The 12,603-nt window shown below is 41.8% G+C and overlaps 1 protein-coding gene across 4 annotated transcripts in view; it reads left to right on the top strand.

The window, feature by feature from the left end:
* The first annotated feature begins 1,275 nt into the window (after window positions 1-1,275).
* Window positions 1,276-12,603, top strand: part of EDNRA (endothelin receptor type A) — a 63,008-nt gene continuing 51,680 nt past the window's right edge. For 2 of the 4 annotated variants that reach the window (XM_032633348.1, XM_032633350.1), the window contains exons 1-2: window positions 3,194-3,451; window positions 7,548-8,037. In XM_032633348.1, coding sequence (XP_032489239.1) covers window positions 7,618-8,037 — 420 coding nt within the window. In that variant the 5' untranslated portion in view covers window positions 3,194-3,451; window positions 7,548-7,617. Of the gene's footprint in view, window positions 1,387-3,193; window positions 3,456-7,547; window positions 8,038-12,603 lie in introns of those variants that run through there. The other 2 variants (XM_032633349.1, XM_032633347.1) reach the window with 2 other exon arrangements.

Raw genomic sequence — 12,603 nt, 5'->3', positions numbered from 1 at the left:
TTAAACAATAAACCCTCATTCCTCCCTCCCTCAAGTCCCTGGTAACCATCATTCTACTTTCTGTCTCTAAGATATTGACTATTATTCTAACTACCTCATATAAGTGGATTCATACAATAGCTCTCCTTTTGGATCTGACTTACTTTCCTTAGCATAATGTCTTCAAGTTTCATCTATGTTGTAGCATGTATCAGAATTTTTTTCCTTTATAAGGCTGAATAATATTTCAGGTGACATATATATACCACATTTTATTTGTCCATTCATCCATAGGTGGACATTTGGGTTGTTTCCATCTTTTGGCTATTGTAAATAACGCTGCTATGAATATAAGTATATGAATATCTGTTCAAGTCCCTGCATTCAGTTATTTTGGGTATATACTCAAAAATGGAATTGCTGGATCACACAGTAATTTTCTGTTTAATTTTTTGAGGAACTTCCAAACAGTTTTCCACAGCTGCCGCACTATTTTACATTCCCATCGGCGACACACGTGGGTTCCAATTTCTCCACATCCTTACCAACACTTGTTTTCTGCTTTTAGATCATAGCCATCCTAATGAGTATGAAGAAAAGACTTTGAACAATTAGACCTGCACCACAGCGGGATGAGCTGTCCCAGGAGGTAGAGGCTGATAGATGTGCTCTACCAAAGACTGGATAGACTGCCATGTTCAGTTGTGCAGGTTGGACTGTCCAAGTGTGTCTGGTCATAGGGTGAATGGGGGCTAAAAACCAGCACACGTTTCACATGCCAAGTTTTGAACGCTGGTGTAGGACTTCTTCTTCCCTGAAAATATTGTCAGCTTGCCAAGCCCTGTGCCTAAAGGGGCACCTTTTTTTTAATGCAAACAAAGGCACTTATAAAAGCTATTAATTATTCTGGCCGACTCTTCAATGTGAGGAAGCTGTAGATAGAACAGATTAACGCACGGAGTAATACCCAGCCCATTGGACTAGGTGACTATTAAGGTCCCTTTCAACAGTGGTATTCTGTGGATCTCTTTGATAGCATTACAAAATGCCCCTCAAATCCTCTGACACGCCTTGCATTGACAGGTGAGGTCTGTATTCCCTCACCTTGAATCTAGGATCTGTGACTGCTTCACTAATAGAATTCGCAGAAGTGACACTGTATCAGTTTCTAGGCCCAGACTTTAAGAAACTGGCAGCTACCATTTCCTGTCTCTTGGGACACTCCTTCTTGGAACCCAGCCACCATGCTGTGAGGAAATATAAACCACTTTGTAGGAAGACACACAGAGAGAAAACCCAACACTCATTACCAAGAAAGCAAACTCTTGGAAGTGGAGCCTCCAGGCCCAGCAAAGATGACGAGCTGTTCCAGCCAAGTCCCGCCCAAATTGCAGATTGATGACTAAGGTATGTTGTTTTAAACCACTACCATTTTAGGGTGATTTTCTTTAGCTGCAGCTGATAATCAGAACAGTCTGTAATATAATGTGACTCCAAACTCACATTTGCACCATGTGCCTCATACCAGCAATGCACTGAAGGACTCCCGGGCAAGGCCTTCTCTAAGGAGCCCTCGATTATATTTTTCCATAGAATGTTTTATTTTTATTCTTTTCTTGATATTGAACATTTACTCAGGTTATTAAATATTGTCTCATATTGTGATTTTAACAAGGTATAGTTAATTTACAATATTATATAAGTTAGAGGTGTACAACACAGTGAGTCACAATTTTTCAAGATTATACTCCATTTAAAGTTATTATAAAATACTGGCTATATTCTCTGCTATATAATACCGCTATATAATATATAAATACTGCTATATAATATATCCTTGTAGCTTATTTATTTTATACATAGTAGTTTATACTTAATCCCCTACCTCTATCTTGTCCCTCCCCTCTTCCCTCTCCCCACTGGCAAGCACTAGTTTGTTCTCTATTTCCGTGTGTTTCCTTTTTGTTATATTTAGTAGTTTTTTTTATTTTTTAGATTCTACATATAAGTGATTACCTACAGTATTTGTCTTTCTCTGTCTGACTTATTTCACTAAGCATAATACCCTCCAAGTCCATCCATGTTGCAAATGGCAAATTTTTGTTCTTTTTTATGGCTGAGTAGTATTCCATAATATATATATATACACCACATCTTCTTTATCCATTCATCTATTGATGGACACTTGGGTTGCTTCCATATCTTGGTGACTGTAAGTAACACTGCTATGAACACTGGGGTGCATGTATCTTTTCAAATTAGTGTTTTCAGTTTTCTTCAGATATATACCCAGGAGTGGGATTGCTGGATCATACGGTAGTTCTATTTTTTCATTTTCTGAGGAACCTCCAAACTGTTTTCCACAGTGGCTGCACCAATTTACATTCCCACCGACAGTGTACAAGGGTTTCCTTTTCAAGGGGCCTTGATGTTTTCTCACCTGTCACAGGCAATGGCCTTTGTCCCTCATCTCCTCTCCCACAACCCCATTTAGGATAAACTCTCTATGGTATAGACATGTTGAAACCCACCTTCTGCAGCATCTGCATCCTCCCTGCTTGGATTTCTTGAGGAATCATGGATTTCTCGGAGCCACATCCTGGACCCTTCCACAGTCTCTCCAGGGGCTCCTGCTTTGCCCTGGGCCAGTACTAGGTAGCCCTGGGGTGCTGGCTTCAAGGGACAAGATAGAAACAAAACGTCCTTGATCCAGTAAACTGCTGTCCACGCTGGCTCTTTTACTTGCTATAAGCTTAAGGGGGAACGTACAAGACAAGCAAAGGGGCAGGGAACGCAGAGCAGAAACCACGCTCGGATCCTGACTCTGCAGTCGCTCCCTCCAGATCAAATCTGCCTGCACTTAATGGGAAAGGAAAGTGTTCTCTGCAAGGCCTTCCTCAGTTCTGAGTCTTGTCTGTTAAACTACCCTCCTCCTCGATCACCGTCCCCTCACCACCACTTTCATTTCAGGAAGGAAATAGTTAAAAAGACTCCTACCCTTCAGGCCCTGGGAGGGGGCGGCAGCCTAGTGCTTTATAGTGGCTGCATCCCTGGAGGGCTGGAAGGTTTGGACATTCTTGCCGCCCTAGAGTGGAGTAGAAGGTCTGGGAGCTTTGGGAGAAGGGGAGGACAGACGGGAGGCGTGTTCCTCCGGAGTTTGCCTTTTCTTGCGAGCCCTCGTGCGCGCGCACAGTCATCCCTTTGGTCAGGCGATTGCGGACGGGAGGTGGAGACGCTCCATCCCACCGGGTGGCCGGAGGCGGGCGGCTCGGGGAGGACCTCCCCAGAGAAGCCGTGCCCAGGAAGTTTTGCGAAGCGGAGGCAGCGGTGCAGCCGGGGCCGCTGCAGCACCGCAGCCCGGAACACTCGCCACCCACCCTCGCCGTCTCGGCTTTCTCTCGCCCAGGCGCCGCGCGCGGACCGGGCAGCCGTCCGCGGACCGGGCAGCCGTCCGCGCCCGCCGAGCTCCACGGTCGGTGCAACTCTTTTTCTTTAGGGGTCCCGAGCTGGGTAGGGGAGACGCCGGCGGGCCCTTCGGTCGGGAGGAGAGGCGAGCCTGGAGCGTTGTAGCCCGGCGCCTGCACCTCCTGCACCAGGGCTGGCATCACCTGCCAGAGGGCGCGAGAAGGCGCGGGCGCTTTTCCTGGTCGGGGTGCGCTCCGGGCACGTTGGGGGTTTGGGAAACTGATCCAAAGCGCCTCAGCCTTCCCAGGCGGGCGTCGGATTTTTAGTCAAAAGAAAACCAGCAGTTCTCCCCGGGTCTCCCTTTCCCCGAGGCTTGCGAGAACTTTGTGGAACCTCACGCCCTTGTTGTTGACTCAAGAGCCTACTTGTGAAGTTTGCCCCGCAGCCTGCTTCTCCCGCACGCCCGGGGCATGCCAAGGGTAGCCAAGGACACTGGGTGTGAGGAACAGATGTGTCTGGAAAACCCCCAGGGCAACGAGTTTGGAAACCTGCCCGTGGAGGTCTGGGCGTTTTGTTCTGTGCCCTCCTTTCACGGACACTTGTTGCCCTTCACGCCGAGAACAAGGGCTGTTTCCCGATAATCAGCCGCCGTTTACAACATCCTAATGGCGTTCCGGGATAGACCAGACGGCGGAGCGGGGTGGGCTGGGAGGCATATTAAAGTCAGACGTTGTCAGTCAGGAGAGTTACTAATTTCTTACCCACCGAGCAAGACCCACCAAAAAAACTTATTTCGCAGTTCCTCGTTTATTTGGTTTATTCCTCCTCTTGTAGATATTTATGACTCCTCCCATTCCCTCTGTTTTGTGTTAAGTAATTGAGAAACACCTTGGCAGTCGTTTCTTGTAAATTACCTGCTCTAAACTCTTGCCTTGTGGGTAAGGTCGGAATTTCCAAATTGCTAATTACGAGTGAACTTTGATCCTGGGAGTCTGAGATGTTAAACTGTTAAAGCACAAAGGATTCAGTCCTCTTGCTTAATAATAGCTTTTTTTAAAAATAAATTTATTTATTTATTTATTTTTGGCTGTATTGGGTCTTTGTTGCTGAGCACAGGCGGGTGGGGGGCTAGTCTTCACTGTGGTGCAGGCTTCTCGTTGCGGTGGCTTCTCTGGTTGCAGAGCACGGGCTCTAGGCCTGCAGGCTTCAGTAGTTGCAGCACGCGGGCTCAATAGTTGTGGCTCGTGGGCTCTAGAGCACAGGCTCAGTAGTTGCGGTGCACGGGCTTAGTTGCTCTGCAGCATGTGGGATCCCGGACCAGGGCTCAAACCTGTGTCCCCAGCATTGGCAGGCGGATTCTCAACCACTGCGCCACCAGGGAAGCCCTTAATGGTAGCTTTTGAACTCCAGCAAATCCTTAGACCCCAAATATGAAGAATGCTGAATCTATAAACCATGTCCTTCAGGTCTGAACCTGAGGTGCTTCACTAGAGCTATGACTGATTATGACTGATGATCTGAAGTACAGCGTGACTTAGAGAAATAAGCTTGGAGGAACATGCCTTTGAAAGGGTTTTTTCCTTTGGTTTTGTATTTTTCACCCACTGATGGCATGGCAGCCACGTGCCTTTGCCAGGTATCCCTTAGTTCTGTGTAGAGAGCTGAAAGAGATGTCTTCAGAAATGATTTCTGTGGTGGCGTCATTCTTGGAGGAGAAAGAAAGTGGTTTTCATGGTATCTGGCGCACACTTTGATAAGAACCCACAGCTTTGATAAGACTTCTCAGCTCCTGAGGTAATCAGCTCACCAAGCAAACCAATGTGCTGGCGTTCAAACACGAGTGGTACTTTTGTGAGTGGTGTCAACCCACCATAGATAGCCAGGTCAGTTCACGAAATAGCCTCCTAGCAGACTCTGATGGGCAAAGAGCCATTCCATTTCTGGAAAAGGCCTTCTCTCTTTTACTTTTAAGAAAACTCTTTCTGAAGGTTCATTCCTATTGGGCAACTGGGAGGCTTTAGTCATTAAACAGCACAAAACACTGAAGGATTTCCTTTTTGCCATCTCTGATCTGAAGGGGAGGATGACAATATGCTTTGTTCTTAGAGTTCTGGTCTCCACGGTGGAATGGAAATAGTGGCGTTTCGTAGGTCTATCAACATTTGGTCAAATGTTACTCCAAACTGTAAGAAGTAGGGAAAAAAACCCCAAAAAACTGCAAACTACTTATAATTAAGTCTAGGCAGAACTGTATGCCCAGTATGCCCCCAGCTTAGAAAAATTGATATTTTAAGACTTGACTGAGTCAAGTCTTATGAGCAAAGTAGAGTGAGGTGTTTTACCTGTCCTGCCATTTCTTGGCCACAAAAATGTGACAACTTCTTCGGGGCTCAGTTTCCTCATGATATTGTCCCTGCTTACCTAGAGTTGTAAAGCTCAAGTCTGACAACAAATACTGTATATAATAGATTAATACTATATGTAAACTGTTATTATTAATTCAGGTTCCTGGGGGGAAATCTCTGGGGAAGGCAGAAGTATGCAGTATTTGCACCTTATATTTATTTTAGACCTTCTGTACAACTTGAATAAATCTTATTTCATCCATATATCGACTAAGCCCTAAACTTTGTTGATAACCAAGATAACTGTCAAAATTCCTAAAAGTTCCTAAAACCATGAATAGACTCAAAAGGACACAATTCTTAAAATTTAAATTGTGACCTGGGTGTATTCATCATATACACACACCACATCATCATAAATGAGCTTATGGCCTTCATTTTAAAGATTCACAAAAATTCACAGAAAATATACAAAATATTAAAACGGGAAGAGCCGTTTTTATTTACCTTTAATTGTTGTGTTACCACCAACCTCCCTCATTTTCCCAGCATCTTTTCTTCAAGTAGAAACCTAGACTTCCTGAACAAGAAGGACCACTGCTCTCTGCAAGTGACTAAAACAAAACAAAACAAAACAATGAAAAGGTCTTTTGAAAATATCTAACCAACCTCCAAAGTCTATTGCTTCTTCAAAACGCTGGAAACATTGTTAAAACACTTTAGATGCTAAGAAGTCATGAGAATGAGAGACAGTACGGTCTAGTGGTTAAGAGCTCAGGCTCAAAGTCAGACTAACCTGCCTTTGAATCACAGCAGCACCACACCAGCCTTGACAAGCTACTTGACCTCGTGTTTCCCTGTGTTTATAATGGAACCATGTACCTGCTTCAGAGGGTCATTGTATGGAATAGAGGGCATCACGCATGTGAAGTGCTCAGTACAGTGACTGGTCATAATCAATGTAGCTATAAAGGATGTTTAAAGGATGTATAAAGGATGTTTGGAAAACCAAATAGTACGCCTGGCCTGAGAAAGTCTGTTACTCCTAGTTTCATTCATTGGCATATATCCTGATAGTAATTTCTGAGGAATGGAAAAGCAGAAAAACTCCTGTCAGAAGATGTTGATTGTACACAGTAATCATCCAGGTTTTCAATAAAATAAATATTTGGTCTTTATCAACGATCTCACTTTTAAATGACTAAGATTGTTAAATGTATTGATGGTGTTAATCAGAGTTCTGTTTTTAAATGAACATTTCATAACACTTCAAATGGCTACCTGAGCTGCATGTTATTTTCATGTTCATTACTTGCCATTGGCAAAACAGCACACATGTTGGAATACTGAATTGTTAATTACAGAATTTGGTGATTTTATGCCTTAATACTACATAACTTTCACTCAGCATATAATGTCTCTTCTCTTCCGTTAATAACTAAAATATTGTTATCTCAACTCGTGAAGATTTTTTGTAATTCAGTCTATCAGCCTAGGTGTAATATAACTTCTTCTCTGCTACTCAAAGGAAAAACTGCCATGTCCTCATATTATAATCTAGATGTAAGTATAGCTATGGACAAAAGCGAGAGAGACAGAGACAGAGATAGAGGCAGGATACAGAGATATAACTTGCCCTAGTAGAGCTTTGATCTTTGCTTCTTTTGTTCTTCCACAGGGTAACCTGACACAGATATATCTTATCTAATTACCAGATACATCCTGCTTTTTAATTGAAGCAGTAATTATCATTGATTACAGTCTTCTTGGCAGCTGGATTTTGTAACCAAAATTATTTTTTCTCTTTTCTCTTTTCAGGTAGAAAAAAAAAAAAAAAAAGGGTGTCAAAGCAAAAGAATAAGAGACCTTTCCTCAAATTTGCATCAAGATGGAAACCTTTTGCCTCAGGGTGTTGTTTGGGTTGGCGCTGGTTGGATGTGTCATCAGTGATAATCCTGAGAGCTACAGCACAAATCTAAGCACCCATGTGGACGATTTCACCACTTTTCGTGGGACAGAACTCAGCTTCATGGTTACCACACATAGACCCACGAATTTGGCCCTCCCCAACAATGGCTCAATGCACAACTATTGCCCACAGCAGACTAAGATTACTTCAGCTTTCAAATACATTAACACTGTGATATCGTGTACTATTTTCATCGTGGGAATGGTGGGGAATGCAACCCTGCTCAGGATCATTTACCAGAACAAGTGCATGAGGAATGGCCCCAACGCACTGATAGCCAGCCTTGCCCTCGGAGACCTTATCTATGTGGTCATTGATCTCCCTATCAATGTATTTAAGGTAGGAAGTAACCACAAATGCATTTGCAGGTTGGAACATATGCTCTGATTCCACAGTTGAGAGAGGTGCTGCAGACTTTTCTGTCCTTTGGAATTTCAGTCTGTGTTTTTACTGAGACCCATTTCTACTCTCTTAAAACTGGGTGACATTTGAAATTTTTATTGTTTGTTAAATGTGACACTGACTTCCTAACTTAATTGTTAACAAAATAGTATTTCAGGGATGACTCTTCAAAGTCATGGTCTTGCATGAATGGGATTCTCATGCCAGCCGTGAGCTTGCTGGGTAGATGGGCAATCTGGGGAAGATCACTGGATTTTTCTGACATTCCATTTCCAGGGTAAGACCTGCTGAGCCCAAAAAGTACTTAAAATAAATGTATCTTCAGTTTCGGTTACCTTTTCAATGTGATGCTATTCGGAAGCCCGATATCCATAGTGTGGCTTGAAATGAGAAGGGCTTATTTTATTTTGACTGTCTGGATGATTGAAGGCAAAGGTCATGCTGGCTTCCGCAGTTAGGGCAACTTAGGGATAACGGGTGCATGAGATGGCAGGCCAGTGGTGACCTCATTGAGCAGCATTACTAAAAGCATCAGTTTACTGTTGCCTCCCGCATTGCTTCAGCTTACATTCATGGAGCACCTACTGTGTGCCTGCTGCAGAGCTAGGCAACAAGGATCCAAAGACAGTCAAAGTTAGAGCCTGAGTGGGAGAGGAAGAGAACTCACCCACTGTTGGTGTGATCACCTTGCTCTAGGGACTAGTTAGTACCAAAACAACTAAAGCCAAAAGGAATTCATTATTCCATATTTGGTCTAGTGGTTGTGTGGGGGAAATTGCTGCAAGAATTCAAGTGAGCTAAAATTCAAATGAAATTTCATCATCTGTGTCAGATGTTTTAGAAATGTCTTTATTCCTAGCACAGGGAAAACACTTTCCTCAGCCTTTAGTTTTTTGTCTTCTATGTATTATCTGTAGAAACAAAACTATTCTGAGCAAGAATATTCTGAAATATGACTTGAAATGGAAAGTTTGTCAGTTGAAGACATGATTAGTTTTAAGTGAAATAGTAGCATCTTGGTTTCAAGTAGATACACTCCAACTGTGGTGAAATGATACTAGCCTACCAGAAAAAGCAGTGGTCTAACCATAAAGATGAAAACAATGATGAAAATTTTGAACATTACAAGGAAAAATCATCTCAAAATTACTCCAATACACTGTTTGCAAAATTGGGGAAATTAGACAAAATTGGGGAAATTAAGGGACTTCCCTGGTGGTCCAGTGGTTAAGATTCCACCTTCCAATGGAGGCCAGTGGTGGCCTCGGGGGGCATGAGTTCAGTCCCTGGCCGGTGAACTAAGATCCCACATGCCGCGCAGTATGGCCAAAAATTTTTTAAAAAGAAAAAATTTTTAAATCACATACCATCTCTTTCCACAGAAGAGCATGAATACATGTGTTTTCTGTTTGAACTCAAAGCAGGATTTCAGAACCAAATTAGGAGGCAAAATTGAAAATATGTAAATAATTTTAAATATTTAGCATATGCTACAGAACTTTTTTTCTTTTAAAAAGTTTTTGATTTTCTCTTAGTGAAATATTACACATACTCAACACGACTTCCTCAGGACATCTCTCTTTAATAAGAGATTTGAAAATGTTGACATGACTCATTCACAATCACGGTGCGGGGTATTAAACATTTTTTGTTCACACTTACACAACTAGTTAACCAACCCGTTATGGCTCAGGAAAATAACGTAACCATCTCTGATTAATAATTCCCATTTGACCATGTGCAAAAGCAGCTTTTGACATAAGCATATCTGCTGAGAAGGAGCCTTGCGTATCTCTTTGAGGTGCTACATGCTATTCACGAGACTAAACTTCATTTCTATTCCGTAGCAACATTTTAAGTCAGATCATCTGAAATATCTCCAAATTTGGTGAAAATTCCAATAAAACTTTGTTTTACATTCATACAACAATGGAAAAAAACTGACACTTCCTTATTTGACCTTATGATTTTTCCATCTTGGGAATCCAATACTTTATATACCTTATTGTAGTTCTCAACAATGTGGACAGTTTGATGTGTTTTTTCATAGCAGGAGTACATTTGTATAATTCCTGTTTTTCTAAAACTCATGTAGTGAGTCCTTTAACCAACATTAATTTTAGAAAGTAAACCTTTGGGGTTAAAGAAATAAATACTCTTTAGTCATTTCAATCTTCTTCCAGAGGAAAAGAGAAAAGCATTGGAGCGAACAGAAAAGCCTCACAATATTTGAGTGTTATTTCTACTTCCTCCTGGCAGTCCATTCCTTTAGGTTAGGAAACCATAAGATGTTACTGTTTCTCTGACTTCTGCCCGGGAGAGTCAAGAGAAATCCTTCTGAGCAATGTGTGCTCTAGGTCCTCATGCCTTTTCTCCACAGCTGCCTCCTGCTCTAAGAGTCTGATGCTTTGGAGTCTCATATATCAGACCTGTGGATTCCTCTGACCATGTCAAGCTACCTCTGCATTGCAGGGCAAAGTAGTAGCCATCCAGTCTCACTTTACCATTATGTTTAGGTACTGATGAAAAATGCATAGACTTGAAGAACATTCTATTAAAGGGATGCATGAAGCTTCTTTATCTCCCATATTATTAGAATTAGGTTGAAAGAAGAATGGTTTAAAAGATCTGCTATGTTCGTCAAAGAAAGATAAGTTTTCAAATCGCACAGGTCGTTGTGTTTAACAATTCTATCAATTGCTTTTAGACTCAGTTTTAAGGTGTCTCCAGAGGGAGAACATCGCACTGAGCTAGGTTAGAGTCAGAGTGAGTGAAAGTAGTATGAAGATTGAATCTTGGGGCAAGTGAGACTTGCTGATTAGACTCTAGTAATATTACAAGAAAAAGGAGAGCACATGATAAAGTGTTCTTTCTATTCACATTTTATTATCTTTCTCTCACTTTGAAACTGTTTCATATATTGATATGCTGTAGAACACAACTGAAAATCAATGCAGCAAGTATATCAGACGGCTAGGCTGTTTCTGTTCTGTCATTATCCCGTGCAGCTAGTGCTGAGTAGCTTTGGATCGTCTGTGGGCATGGAAGAGGGGTTCACTACACATCTGAATTTCCAAGTTTCCTAGTTGATCTCTATAGCTTCAGGACTTCTTCTGCCAGGCTGTACTGGACTTTGCTTGTACTTATCGAGTGCTGCTCTGCTCAGAAACCCCCAAGAGCTCCTGCTTCTTACTGGTTCCTAACACGCATGTGCAGCTCTTGTCCGAATGTCATCACTACCCCTAAGTAACATTCTCTGCCCTAAATGTCATTCTCAGAGAGGCTGGATATAGTCGCCAAATTGCTGCTGCTGAAGCATGTACAGATCCTAAATTAAAAAATGAATTAGGTCTGAAAAAAAAAAAAAAATGAATTAGGTCTGGAGTTATATACATTTCACAGAGAAGAAATAACCCAGAAAGTGGAGAGAAATTCCTCTAGCCCTTGTCGACACTCGTGCACACACACACACACATACATACACTACCTGGTGATAAAAATCGGACAGTCTGAGACAATAAAATGTAAAACAGAAGGAACCAAAAGATGCAAATAAATGCCAATTACCTTCTTGGTTTTCAAATGGCAATGTTAAAGAAACGGTATTATTTATCAAAGGATTACTCTAATTTGGAATTGTGCAAAAAACATGTCATTAATTTCGTGAGCAGACTGACAAAACCAGGAGGGAGGAAGGAAAAGGAGTTAGTAGACCCTTTCAAATGTTCACCCTTGTAACCTAAACTGATGATGGATTCAATTTGTCAAGAAATTACACTATCTGATATCCTGAATTTTCAAGGAATGCAAAAACTTAGGCAAGTAGATTAATCTGTATATAAAATATTTACATTCATTACAATGGCAAAATAATTAAAGCATTGTATCTGTGTTTAGAATCCAAAAATGCCCCCCAATGACTAAATGCCAATATAGATTAGAAGTATAGAATTTAATAATCATATTCTTTAATGATTTATTTATGCCCTAGAGTGTCATCTATAGGGAGATGGGTTTTAATTTTGAATAGAGTGGAAACCCTAAAAGTGATGTTTGTGCATGGGTGGGCCAAAGTTTGGTGTCATGTGCTTTCAAGATAACTGTCACCCAGGTGTGCACACGGATATGCCCATAAACCACTGCACCTTAGCCTCTTAAGTAGAAACAGAAGTGTGGAGAAATATATGTAGGAGAGAAGTAGAATGGAGAGGATGAGAATGATGGTCATGGGAAGAGAGAGGCAGTTGAGCCCAACGACTTGACATAGAAATGTTGGCACACCAGTGACGTCATAGATAATACTGTAGATGAATAATGTCTCCACTTAGTGTGTGGGGTAAAGCAGATCTCTGAGAACAAACGAAGTAGCCAGTGATACATCCAGTAATCAGCTGTTGACTACTTTAGTCCACTCTAAGCAACCACCTCTTCCTGAGGACAACGATGAAAAATAAACAAAATTTCTGTATGAAATTATCAGGAATATTTTGCAATGAAAAGCCA

Source organism: Phocoena sinus, chromosome 5 (assembly GCF_008692025.1).
Source record: "Phocoena sinus isolate mPhoSin1 chromosome 5, mPhoSin1.pri, whole genome shotgun sequence".
In the NCBI taxonomy this organism is placed as follows: domain Eukaryota; kingdom Metazoa; phylum Chordata; class Mammalia; order Artiodactyla; family Phocoenidae; genus Phocoena; species Phocoena sinus.
Note: the sequence above shows the minus strand (reverse complement) of the source record. Positions and strands in the feature narration are given on the sequence as shown.